At 36.6% G+C, this 12,009-nt stretch overlaps 1 protein-coding gene across 1 annotated transcript; it reads right to left on the reverse strand.

Moving 5' to 3' along the window:
* Positions 274–11,379, reverse strand: LOC18778228 (protein ENHANCED DOWNY MILDEW 2). The gene is made up of 19 exons (XM_020561322.1): positions 10,983–11,379; positions 10,281–10,734; positions 10,107–10,203; positions 9,820–9,873; positions 9,543–9,685; positions 9,327–9,423; positions 9,120–9,218; positions 7,715–7,962; positions 7,501–7,602; positions 6,874–7,413; positions 6,452–6,599; positions 6,252–6,353; positions 5,581–5,673; positions 4,827–4,868; positions 3,545–3,655; positions 2,167–2,238; positions 1,971–2,089; positions 1,737–1,800; positions 274–1,641 (listed from the first exon to the last, which is right to left on the reverse strand). Exons 2-19 carry the CDS (start codon positions 10,697–10,699, stop codon positions 421–423), a joined length of 3,771 nt encoding a protein of 1,256 aa, XP_020416911.1. The 5' UTR covers positions 10,700–10,734; positions 10,983–11,379; the 3' UTR covers positions 274–420.

Genomic DNA, 12,009 nt, shown 5'->3' on the forward strand with positions numbered 1-12,009 from the left:
TATACTTACTATTTTTATTTATGATCTCAATTGTTTAACTCATTATTTATTATGAACAAGTTAAACAAAACCAAAGGATTTAAGAAAATCGTCTTGATTTCTGAGCAATAAGCAAAAAACCACCTTCCTCTCCCACTTCAAAATGCCACATCCAAACACAACCTTAGGGATTGTGATCATCTAGGCATTTTCAAATAACAGTAACACGGCATGACCACAGAAGCGCAAATATAAAGATCTGAAATTAAAACGGGATGGCAAACATGGAAGGACAAAGCAATAGAAAGTTAAAAAAAGTTTCACTTCAAGAAGCAACTAAAATAGTACAGTGAAATGAAGTAAAAGGTTACAATACATCTTCATAAGCATATGCTAATCTATGTACGGAAGCCAAAACCTACAGATCACATGGAACATACTTTACTCGTTCAGCCAACCTGCTGAATTTTGGCTTGAATAGCTTTGGTGAGGACCAGGAGCAAACCCCATGGGGCCACCATGCTGACCAGGTCGGGGTGCCCTGGGATCAAAAGGGACGTTGCTACTGAACACGTGCGGGTCATATCCTAAACTAGGCTCAGGTCCTAAGGCACCCATCCTCATGTGGTTCAATTCATCCAACCGAGGCGCATACCGCTGCATGGCTGATGTATTACTTCTGTAAGATGACCCAGCTGCTGAACCAAAATGAGTATGGCCATAAGTAAAGGGATACGATCCAATCTGGCCACTTACAGGATTCTGACCCACTTGATAACTACTTCTTAAAGGATCCAAATCTGGCCGACCATAAAGGCGAACCTGCGAGCGTATGTCAGACTCCCTCCTAAATGGGTCTTCTACCTGATTCAAATATGGTCCATAACCAAGGCGATCTGACCTTTCCCTCATGTGCCCCACAAACAGTTGCTCCACGTTTGTAGCCCTATAACCAGAACCAGAATTAGCAGCAATGCTCCATCTACGAGGCAGACTGGAGTACGCCTCATCACTGCTCATGGCTAAGCTTCTGCCTGTATCATCAGCAACGTTGGCGTGGGTCCCACTATCAGTAGTTTCTATCTCCATATTAGAACCAGAATTGCTGGGCTCAGAATGCTGATTTCCTTTTTCAGCAGGCTCAGTGTGTGGCAGCATTTCCTTTCGTATCTCACTACCAGAAACCTTTACACCATCTAGTTTTTTTTCTGAAGATTTCTCAAGCATACAACTTCGATGCTCTTCTCTGCCACCACACTGAAGTTTCCCTGATATCTCTTCAATGTGGTTCTTTCCATGACGAGGACTCACATGGCCATCTCTGTCAACACTGATCTTACAAGACCCCTCTAATACCTGCGTCACAACTGACCCTCCTGCAACATCCTTGGGACTATCAGTCTTTATGGGATCATCATCCATCTGCACAAGTGTTTGACCATAATGCTCATCATTAACTACTGAATGATCAGGGATTAGACAGTCAGATTGATCTTCTTCCATAAACCCTTGTGATGCAGAGTTGTGACCATGCGCTTCAGCTATAGCCTTGTTCTCAGCAGACCAATCAGGACGACTCCAAAGATACAGGGGTGGTGGCGTCACATTCCATTGCTCCAATTGTTTGTCATTCCCATCAACAGATCCAGGGAGATAGAATGACTGAAAGGAGGACATGCAACCATTAAACTCACATTCAAAAATTTTGATTCACAAAATTAAGATTCAGCCACAAGGACAAACACAACTCATTTTACCTTTCCTGACAGAAACCGCTCATCTTTCCAAATCAGGTCATAAGGTGAATTCTTTTCATTTAACCTAATAACAGACCCAATTGTAAGAGAAACTATATACAGATTTAAGTCCAACTCAAAGGCAAGCCCATGCTGATGCATTTCTCTGTGTGTGTGTGTGTGTGTGCGTGTGTGTGTGTGTGTGTGTGAGAGAGAGAGAGAGAGAGAGAGAGAGAGAGAATGGAAAGCAGCTACCTTTGAGTTTCTGGTGGAACAATAAGAATAAGAATCTTTGGATTGAACTCGAGAGCCTTGTCAATAAACTTGTTTGCCAAAGATGCTTTAACTCCGAAAGGAGGGTTCAACCCCATGATCTGCTCAAGAAGCAAAGTTAGGGAGAGTGAAACAATTACTCAAACATCTTCAACAAATAACAGGCCCCAATTCCTACCAAGTGTGACCCTGACGGTAACTCCTTTGGTTGAACAGTCATCCAATCTCTCTTCTCAAAATTGAAATCGTTCTGCCGAATGAAAATCCACATAAAACGATCAGTTTCCCAGTTTTTCTGTTTCATAAGCCTGTAAATTACCAAAATGCAAACACACAACGCCTACTACCCAACATAAGGTGTGACATATGCAAACAATCATAAGAAACAAAATTAATCACAGTAACTTTTTTAAGCAAAAAATGAGGATGAAGAGAATCAAGAACTAGGAATAAACTCCAAGTGCTGATTGTACAATTTGCATTTCACTATAATTACAAACCTCATAAACCCAAAGTCTGAAATACGGTAGGCATTCACAGTGGAAGTACAAGATTTTTTGTACTTGCATATCTACCATAGGTCCCCTTACACATTATTTGAAAAGTATGACAGAGTTATCCCAATATCAGAGCCCAAAAACACTTATTTTGATAATAAATTGTCTTAAAATATATAACCACATCCCAGTACGTGATTCTTCAGAACAATTTTGCAATCTGGGCCTATAAATGGCAAAACTTTTAGAAATTATAATAACTTTAAGGAAAGAACAAACAAATTTAGGGTTTCATAATTGTAGAAAATTTGAGAACTGGAAAAATTAACAGGAGAAGAAATAGGAGAAAACATAGACAGAGATACTAAGACAGCAACCCATTTACAACTCTTCATATTTTACTCATCAAAATCTTAAGTAATGGAATTATTTATAAGCTTCAAATCAAACCCCAAAGACTCATAAAGAATTTCACATAGTAGAAGACTTAGAAACTTAACGAACATTGAGTCTCTCTAAGACAAAAATATATAAGGACCCTTAAAAACCATTGAAATTAGGGTCCCGACCATTTGCAATAAGTAAAGGCACATATTTTGTCTCATATCCCTAGCCCTCAGAAGTTTTATCATTTAATGGATGAAAACAGATCTGATAAAGAACAGTATTTCCTATCATTTTTTATTGCATAATATATGAAGCATGCCCTGTCATCACACAGCGCCACTAAGTGTAGGTATCCTTCTCCCTCACTACCTCATTATTTTCTGACTCTGAAGCCCACAACTGCAACTTCCGGGATAAACTATAAAGCTAACCAGCGTACATATTTCTAGCAAGTGGTTCGGACCCTTATAAACAGTTAGTAACTTCTGATACTGCAAACACCATTCTAGTTTCTACCATACATCATATTCCATGTTCAACTGTGTTGAACACTGGTGACCAATGCAATCATGTACACGTATATCATTGATAACATGATGCATGTTTTTTTTAAGGATAACATTGATGTGTGTGAATTGACCAATATTTAGGACTGATATTGATGACGATTACCTTCGGTTGAATGAAGTCATAGTTTTTGTAAAAGCACTTCTTCCCCGTCTCTTCAAGCTTTTTATTCATTATGATGCTGAAATCATTAGCACCACAACAGAAGTCTACTATCTGTTCATTGAGACCGTAAGCAATCGGGTGAGCAATAATTTGATGATGTAATGAACACCGAAAAAGTACATAAAATACTAAAATAATCAAGCCACTAGCAATCATATCTAACAACCTAAGGCTCGTGATCCCATATTGATATCCCATTTATTATGGAATCACAACAACAGAATTTATCTTTTCTATTCTTTTAATGTGTACTGAAGAACAAAAAAATGATTTTTAAAGAAACTATTAACTTATGACTTCTGTGGTGAATATAATTATAGCCCAATCAACTGTGTCATGTCAAACCAAAGTTCAGTATCATGATAGGTTTTTTTGTTGCAGAATAAAAGTATAATATAATCAGATTCTTTTTTTAAGAATTTATTGATTCCAAAACCAGGTACAAAAAAAAAAAAAAACCACGGACAAGTAATCCACTAAATAAAATACATCTAAAGACAGCCTAAATAGAAACTTGACAAGCAGAAACAAAAATATATGAAAAGAAATATCTCCAAATCCAATGTTATTGACTAAAATCTGATCTTGTCCCAAAGCACAAAGCTCCTCCATACGAACCCTGGAATAGTCCTCAGAAATACACTAAATTACCCAAACCCTTCCTTCCCACGAATAGTGTTCCCTCACAAAGAAGTGCAGCACAGCTTGCAGGGAGTGTAAAACATTCATCTCCTTAAGTTTTTCCTTTTCAAGAATAAATACCGACACTTCTGCTATCACTAAGATGATAAGGTCCTAGTGGTAGTTTCTAAACGAAAAACTGATATGCTTTATATTTGATAAATATAAAGCTGCAAGACTGCAACAGTTTGTATTGCAGTTTTAGTCCATGTAGTCAGAAACCCAAAATGCCAAATATACTATAATGATCTATTGAGTTGGCGTATATGTGAACAGTGATTACAGCTTCAGATGCTAAGAAGCTTCTGAAAAAGGAATACACAGAGGCAAATAACCGACCATTCAAATAAAAAATCATGCATGACTATAATTTGGATAAGCATAATTCAATTCAGATCATTAAGCATCAGGAATATATACGAGAGTATTATCAACTGCATAACTCCAAGCAGCATCCAGAAGATATTTCTTGTTACAACACATAGTGCACTCACATACACCAATGTACTTAAACCACAACGAAAAACATATACAAACTTACCATATCTCCATTCTTTACGTACCAATGGAGCCTATCAGCAATCTGCACATACCAAATTATTACTTTAGAATTCTTCAAGAATTCATGGAGTTCATAATCCACGCTCAACAGCTCAAATTTAATAAAGGGAAGGTGTGCAGATCAGATTTAAAAAATGGTAAAACTGTGTCAAAGAGAAAGGCAAAAAAAAAAAAAAAATTTTTGAGAAGAATCGAAATTTATTAAAGCAAAGGCAAAAACACAGAAGCAGATAAGACAAACATTTATGTGAAAACAGGAGTAAACAAACATCCACACCACTCTGTGAATAGAGAGCTTTTTGGGTGATTCGGTGGGATGTCATAATAGAATTTTCGAAGATGGGATTATTGTACTTTTCATCTAAAAGTTGAACCTCTTGTCCTAGACTGGCAATTACTTTGCAACTTCTTGACTTTGTCCACTAGTAAAGTTTTCATTAAAAAACAATTAAGAAAGAAATCCATCAGTCGATGCAGTGATCTCATTGTCCTTGACTGGAGAAACAAAAAAACAACCATGCAATTTTTTAAATGTCAAGATTATCTTGAGCATAAGTGATTGTATCAACATGACTGGGATGGACATGTCCATAACTGCAAGTTTCCTCTAAGAATATTACCTTACAAAATAAGCTGAGTAGTGCAAGCCAAAACAATAAGATAACAAAAAAGTGCTGGACAAAAAAGTGCTGTGTAACTTTGAAATAGCTAAAACATGAACACAACCAGATTACCTCTTCTAGTTTTTCCACCTTTGTGAAATGGCGACCGAAGGAAGTGTAGCGCATTCCGTGCAAAAAAGGTGCAAGATAGACTTTCAGCTTGTTCTGCATCAAAGTAAGTCAATAATATTAATGGGACAGCAAGAGAGCACGACCGTTTTCTAATGAACCATTAGTACAAATGTTACTCTTTTTTTTTTAATAGAATGGCATAACAAATATTACAAATATTACATATGAATAAAATGGCATAACAAATTCAAACAGAAAAGATAAAGAAAAAACAGGTTCAGCTTATCTCACATCACACATTGACCAAACTTAAGTTGAACTCAAGTTCAGCATATCTCACATACAAGCCAACCTCATGCTGGAAATAACATTCAAAGCACAACTTAGAGCATAGTTAATCAAGATTTCCTAACGCTCAACCAATTTCAATCAAGGCAAGTTTGAGCACTGTGATATTTGGTTTCACTTGGCTAGTTTACACCCCATTACTCGAGACACAAACCAAGCATAACCTGAATACGCATATAGCTGAGAAGCACAAGTCTAGCATATAAGGAACACATACCAACAAGCCTTAATGCAGGAAACCTATAAATTAATATAAATAATCTGCGCCTAAACACCCAAGTTAAGATAAGTTGTAGGAAAGTGAGACATAAATAGGAAACCACCTTCCACTTAAAAATCTGGTTAAGAATCTCAGGCGCACAAACAGCCTCTGAATCTTCAATACTGCATCCTTCCTCTAGTTTCCGTAACGCCGTTCGAATAGCCTAAATATTCATGGGCGACATTACAAAATGCATGATAAAAGAAATCATAAAAACTCAGTGTCCAGAATAACAGTTGAAATTCTCTCAGTTTAGACTACCTCAACTGAACCTTCCACCTTTCCCAGTGTAATGTTCCTTTCCACAGCATTTTTCGACGAAAATGCATGAGTAGATGGAACTTTGTGCTTTCTTATAACATCTTCCAGGGGTGTTGAAGATGCAGCATCTTTCATTAAAGCCAATAATCTGAATTGCAAGAAATAAATCAGACAACTACACAACATGAATGAAACCTCAAATCAAAATTGTCTGCAGCCATGGTAAGTCCTTGTAAAGTAACCAAACACGTGTGTGTGTGTGTGTGCTCGTGTATAGAGAGAGTGAGAGAGAGATGTTAAATTACAGGTGTACCATATACACATACATTAGATGAAAGAGGTAATGTTAATTTTTTTTTTTTTAAGTGTGAAAAGTAGATAAACAGATATATAGAATTGGTAACAATGAGTGAAATAGTTACCTCCTCTCTGAAGCTGCATCTAAAGATGGTTCTTCACTGCTCAACTTCTTTGAAGCAGGATTAACTGTTGCCGAATTACACTCACCATCAGGTTTACCCTGCTTCCCTGACTTCACTTGCTCAGACCCCTTCATGTAGTCAAATAGTTGATCACCCAATGAGGACTTCTTTCCCTCAGCTACGGAAGTCTTAATTTCCTTTTTCAATGAACTATTTACTTTCACCTTTCTTGATATATCTAACCGAGATGGTACTTTTTCACTAGTTTTGCTACCACCCACTTTTGCAGGAAAAGGTAACTTCAGCTTCTGTCTAGACAATGTAGGAGCCGTTTGCCCCCTACGGAATTCTTCAGAGGAAAGGTTTCTCTTCTTTGTCACAGATTTCTCACTATCTAGAAAAGATTCTGTTGTCCATTTTCTCTTTTTCTCGTCAAAACCAGTCTTCCTTTTAACAATGGTAGTCTTCTTTTCTTTAACATCAGGAAATTTTACGTGATCCCTTATTGGAGTTCCAATTCTTTCAACTATCTCATGTTTCCTAATCCGAAGAAAAAGAAAAAGCATTCAGAAAAATTAAAGCGAAAAAAGGATTGAACAAAATTAGTTCAGAAAAATTAATACTTACATGCAATATATTAGTACACGATTAGGTAATAGATCTTCCCAAGCTCTTATTATTACATCCTCCTCTTCTACGTCTCCCGCTTTTTTCTCAAATACAATCTCCCTGGTACAAGCAATTCAATCATTGGCCATCTAGAAACAAGTAAAGGACCAATCCATGATCTCCAAACAGCATATTAAAAGGCAAACAAAAAAAAATATACAATTAAGAGTACCGTGGCAGGCATTTCCTATGGTAGGATTTTGGACAACGCCTACAGACAGCAAAACGCATCTCAGGATCTTTCTTATTCTCTCCTTGTTTACAAACACAGCATTTATGTATTGGGCACGTAAAAGATTCCCCCTTAGAAATGTTTTTCTCAAGCTCTTCAGCAGTAACTCCATTGTCTTGATAAATGAGTTGTGCAATACAATGTGGATGGTAAAATTGACCACAGGTTGCAGAAACACAGGGGAACACCTGACAGCAATTAACAGAAATGCTTTAAGGTAAACCGAACATAAGAATAATAGTAATACCCTGTAGATGACAATATGAAAAGGCAGAAAAAAACATATTGAAAACTTCTCGCTGATATATATAATAAATAAAAGAAGTTCACAATAATCCAGATAACGCTACCAACAAAATCGCAAAACGCTTTACAAAAGAAAATGAATTTCTTTAGTAAAAACATATTTATTCAGTTACTTCTAAGATGGGGACTTCATATTTGTAATTGATTCAATTTGCTTTGGTCAAAATCAAAGAACTAAAAAATATTATGGAGGTGCATTGTGATGACCATTGTTGAAGGGGTACCACTTTCTTTATTTATGGTAATTGGTCCCTACATGTTCCCAACAGGCTGGTCTTATGTTAATATCCTCTATGGCCATTCTTTCAGTTGATTTACTGACAATTAATGCTCACCTTTCCTATGGCTTCAAATCCCTTGCTTTTTCAAAGAAAAATAATAATTAACCAGAGAAACATATGTGTAGCCTAAAACAGATGTACTAAAATTCATATCAGTGCCAGGGAAATTCACTAAATCAGCTATGGGATATATGGAAAATATTGGGCAAAGAAAAAGTTATTCTAGCTAGACTGAGCAAAATGAGTCAAAAAAGAATAATACATTAATATAAGAAACAGAAAAGAATGCCAACCAGAAATAATGCACAAAGGATGAATTGGGCACTACAAACACACTTAAGAAAAGATCCAGGTCCCAGAAATAGGGAAGACAACATCACGACAAGCACAACAAAGGATAGAAAAATATAAGTATAATCAAAGAGCAATAGAGCATAGCAGAAGACAAGGAGCAAGTAGACCAAACACTAGAAAACAATCCCAAACAGCTCATTTCTGAATAACTCATCACGTTGCCACACATCCAAAGAAAACAAAATTGCAGCACACTTCATATTAGAGTGCCATTTGCTAAATAATAACGAAATTGCAGCACACTTCACATCAAAAGAACAGAAATAATAACAAAACTGTACTGAGTATTGCTTCATTAAGACACGAACAAATAGAATAACTATAACAATATTTCATATTAGAGTGCCACTTGCTAAAACTAATCAAGTGAACATGCTAACAGTTAGGTAGAAAAGAATTCATACCTCGGCAACTGAAGATCTATCAGAGGATCCTAGCTTCCCGCAAGCAAAGCACTGATGCTGCTTATATTCACAGTTCTTGCAGAAGAAATTTTGCATCGCCTACCAAGTTCAAAACATAAAATAAAAATAATCATAATAGCAATAACGAAAAGACAACCAAATAGAAAGAAACAGGATTTACAACAAAAGTGGTTAATAAGAGCATACATCTACTTCATCCTGTGTAAAGCCAAGAGATTCACACATAGATTCCTCACCACTCTCTTCAGTTGCATGAAAGGACCTTAGGCATCTCCCTTCACAGCTGTATTAGAGAAAAAATAAACACATACATTTAAACCATTAATTCTAGGAAACTAAGTTCTTTAAATAATGCCAAGATTATCACTATTATCATAGAAATTAGACAACACGAGAACATACCACAAAAGATCTCCACCATTATCACAAAAAGCACAAACAGAATCAAACAGGTTGTCATCATCATTGGACTCGTCTTCAACATCAATCACATAATCTTCCAGGTCATCAACTATAAACCCGGGCTTTTCTGTAGCTTGAATGTCCTGAAAATCCAATGAATTCACTGGCTCAAACACTGTAACATGAAACTAAAAGCCAAACTAGAGAAATAAATAAAAGAACTCAGGGATAAAAGTGTGCTAATGAAAGAGTAAACAAATAAGCAAGAGAATATGACCTCATCATATAGTTTCCTCTTCATGGGCTTCTCTTTAAGAAAGTTGACTAAAAACTGTTCAAAACACAATCTGTCATTTAATTAACTGTGCATAAACATAAAGATAGTTTATAATTCATGCAGAAGGCTCAGAACAGGAAACAGGAAATAACAATAGAGTGAAAATAACACAGAGATCAAACCAAGTTAAAGAAAAACAAGTATAGAAAGCTTGAATCCTACTAAAATCCCCATAATGGCTAATTACTCAGTACAGTTACAATGATAAGAAAAGAACTAGACAAAACCTTGGACTTTGCTAAGGCATCATCCCATTTAATAGCTTCACTAACTAGAGGCATGTGATTCACCAGGTCATTCTGCGACGGCCTGACCTCATACGAGCTGCAAATAAAGTGAAACTGTCAGACTTTGGGCTAAGAAAACTAGCAACAGGAGATGTTTACACGTTTGAAAGATACCTGAAAACTTTAGATAGATGATCCCATAAAGATTTGCTGGATGTCTCAGGATTTCTCTTCACATAATGAAGGCACTGCACTGTTATCAAGATTGACCTTATTATGTCCTCAAAGCTCTTCCTTGGCTTCTGAAGCCTGACCCAGTGGTTTTCCTTTGAGAGCACCGAGATCACAGGATCCACATTGGAAAGGTCAAACTTCCATGCGATAACCTGCATATATATTCTCTGAAGCCCATTATCAGCAGTGCCACGCATAGATATCTGCCGAGTCTTGCCATCCTGCCTCTTACCCTCACTCCATTCAATTGGCAAAACATGAAAAGAGACGGGTACATCCTCGTCGTCTATAAAATGGTAATTCGTAACAAAATCTGGCAAATGCTCGCTCTCATCATCTGAGTCATCTGACGGTGCCATAACCTTCTTCAACTCACACCCTTAATTTACTACAACTAAAAATAAAATCGAAAAAAATAACACAAGCAGTCCATGAATATCACTAATTGAGGCAAGGGTTTCGAAAACTTAAATTTTCCTCCGTTTCCTAAGCTCCTTAAGAGTAACCAAACAATTGCAAAGGGTTTCGAAAACTTAAATTGTTCAACAGAAAAGAAAACAGGAAGATTACTGTTTCGAAAAGAATTGCATACTGAAAAGACAAGAACATGAAGAAATTGAGAATTCAACAATGTTCACCTACCCGATCAGATTGACACAAAACCCTAACTTCGCCGCTCTGAAAAGCTTGATCTCTTGATCGATGGGACTCACAGAAGCCAATGCAGAAAGTGGGTTTTGGGTTAGCTTGTTTCCTCTGTTTGCTACGAAATTTGAACTTCTTGTTGTAAAAGTTTGAAGGTGAAGCCTACAGAGGAAGTTTCCTTGCATCTTTCAGGAACTTTCCCTTCCTGTATTTATCAATTCAGGAAGTTTTCTTGCATCTTCCAGGAACCTTCCCTTTCCTGTATTTTGCCTAAACATTAGCCTATAAATAGGCATACCAATTGTAAAGGGGAGTGTGACCAACGGAGAAAAGAAAGAAAGGGGAGAAGAGAAAAAGAAGAGAGAAGAAGAAGAGAAAAGAAGAAAGAAAAGAGAGAAGAAGAAAAAGAGAGAAAATTCAGTGAGCCTCACATATTGTAAACTCTAAAGTTGTAGCCCTATTATTTCATATAGTGAAAAAGTTACTGCTGTTGCTCTTCGAGGACGTAGGCATAGCCGAACCTCGTTAAATGCTGTGTCTCATCTACTTTTCGTGCAGCTCAATATTCGTACATATTCCAGGTTATTTTTATAACACGTTATCAGCACGAGAAGCTCTCAGGTATAATTTTTGTGCTGCACTATTATCTATACTACTAACCACTAACAAACATGGACCCTTGGTAATACTAAACATATTATCAGTGGGAGACCGTTACTAATACTAACTTTTTTCTTATTTTATTCGGTGGTGGTTTTAACCCCACATTTATTTACTGTATGATGTAGGTTTATTACCCATACATGCACCTTTACTTTATCGCAAATTTATTTTACCGCATATTTATTTTATTTACTGTATGGTGTAGGTTTATTACCCATACAACAGTATTTATTTAAAAGGGTGGTGCGGGTTTATCGTCCACGCCTTTACTTTTATTTAAATGTATGGAGCAGAATTAGTGTATGATGTAGGGTTTATTACCGCACATTTAATTTTATTTTTATCGCAATTTATTTTACCG

This window comes from Prunus persica, chromosome G4, assembly GCF_000346465.2.
Source record: "Prunus persica cultivar Lovell chromosome G4, Prunus_persica_NCBIv2, whole genome shotgun sequence".
Taxonomy (NCBI): domain Eukaryota; kingdom Viridiplantae; phylum Streptophyta; class Magnoliopsida; order Rosales; family Rosaceae; genus Prunus; species Prunus persica.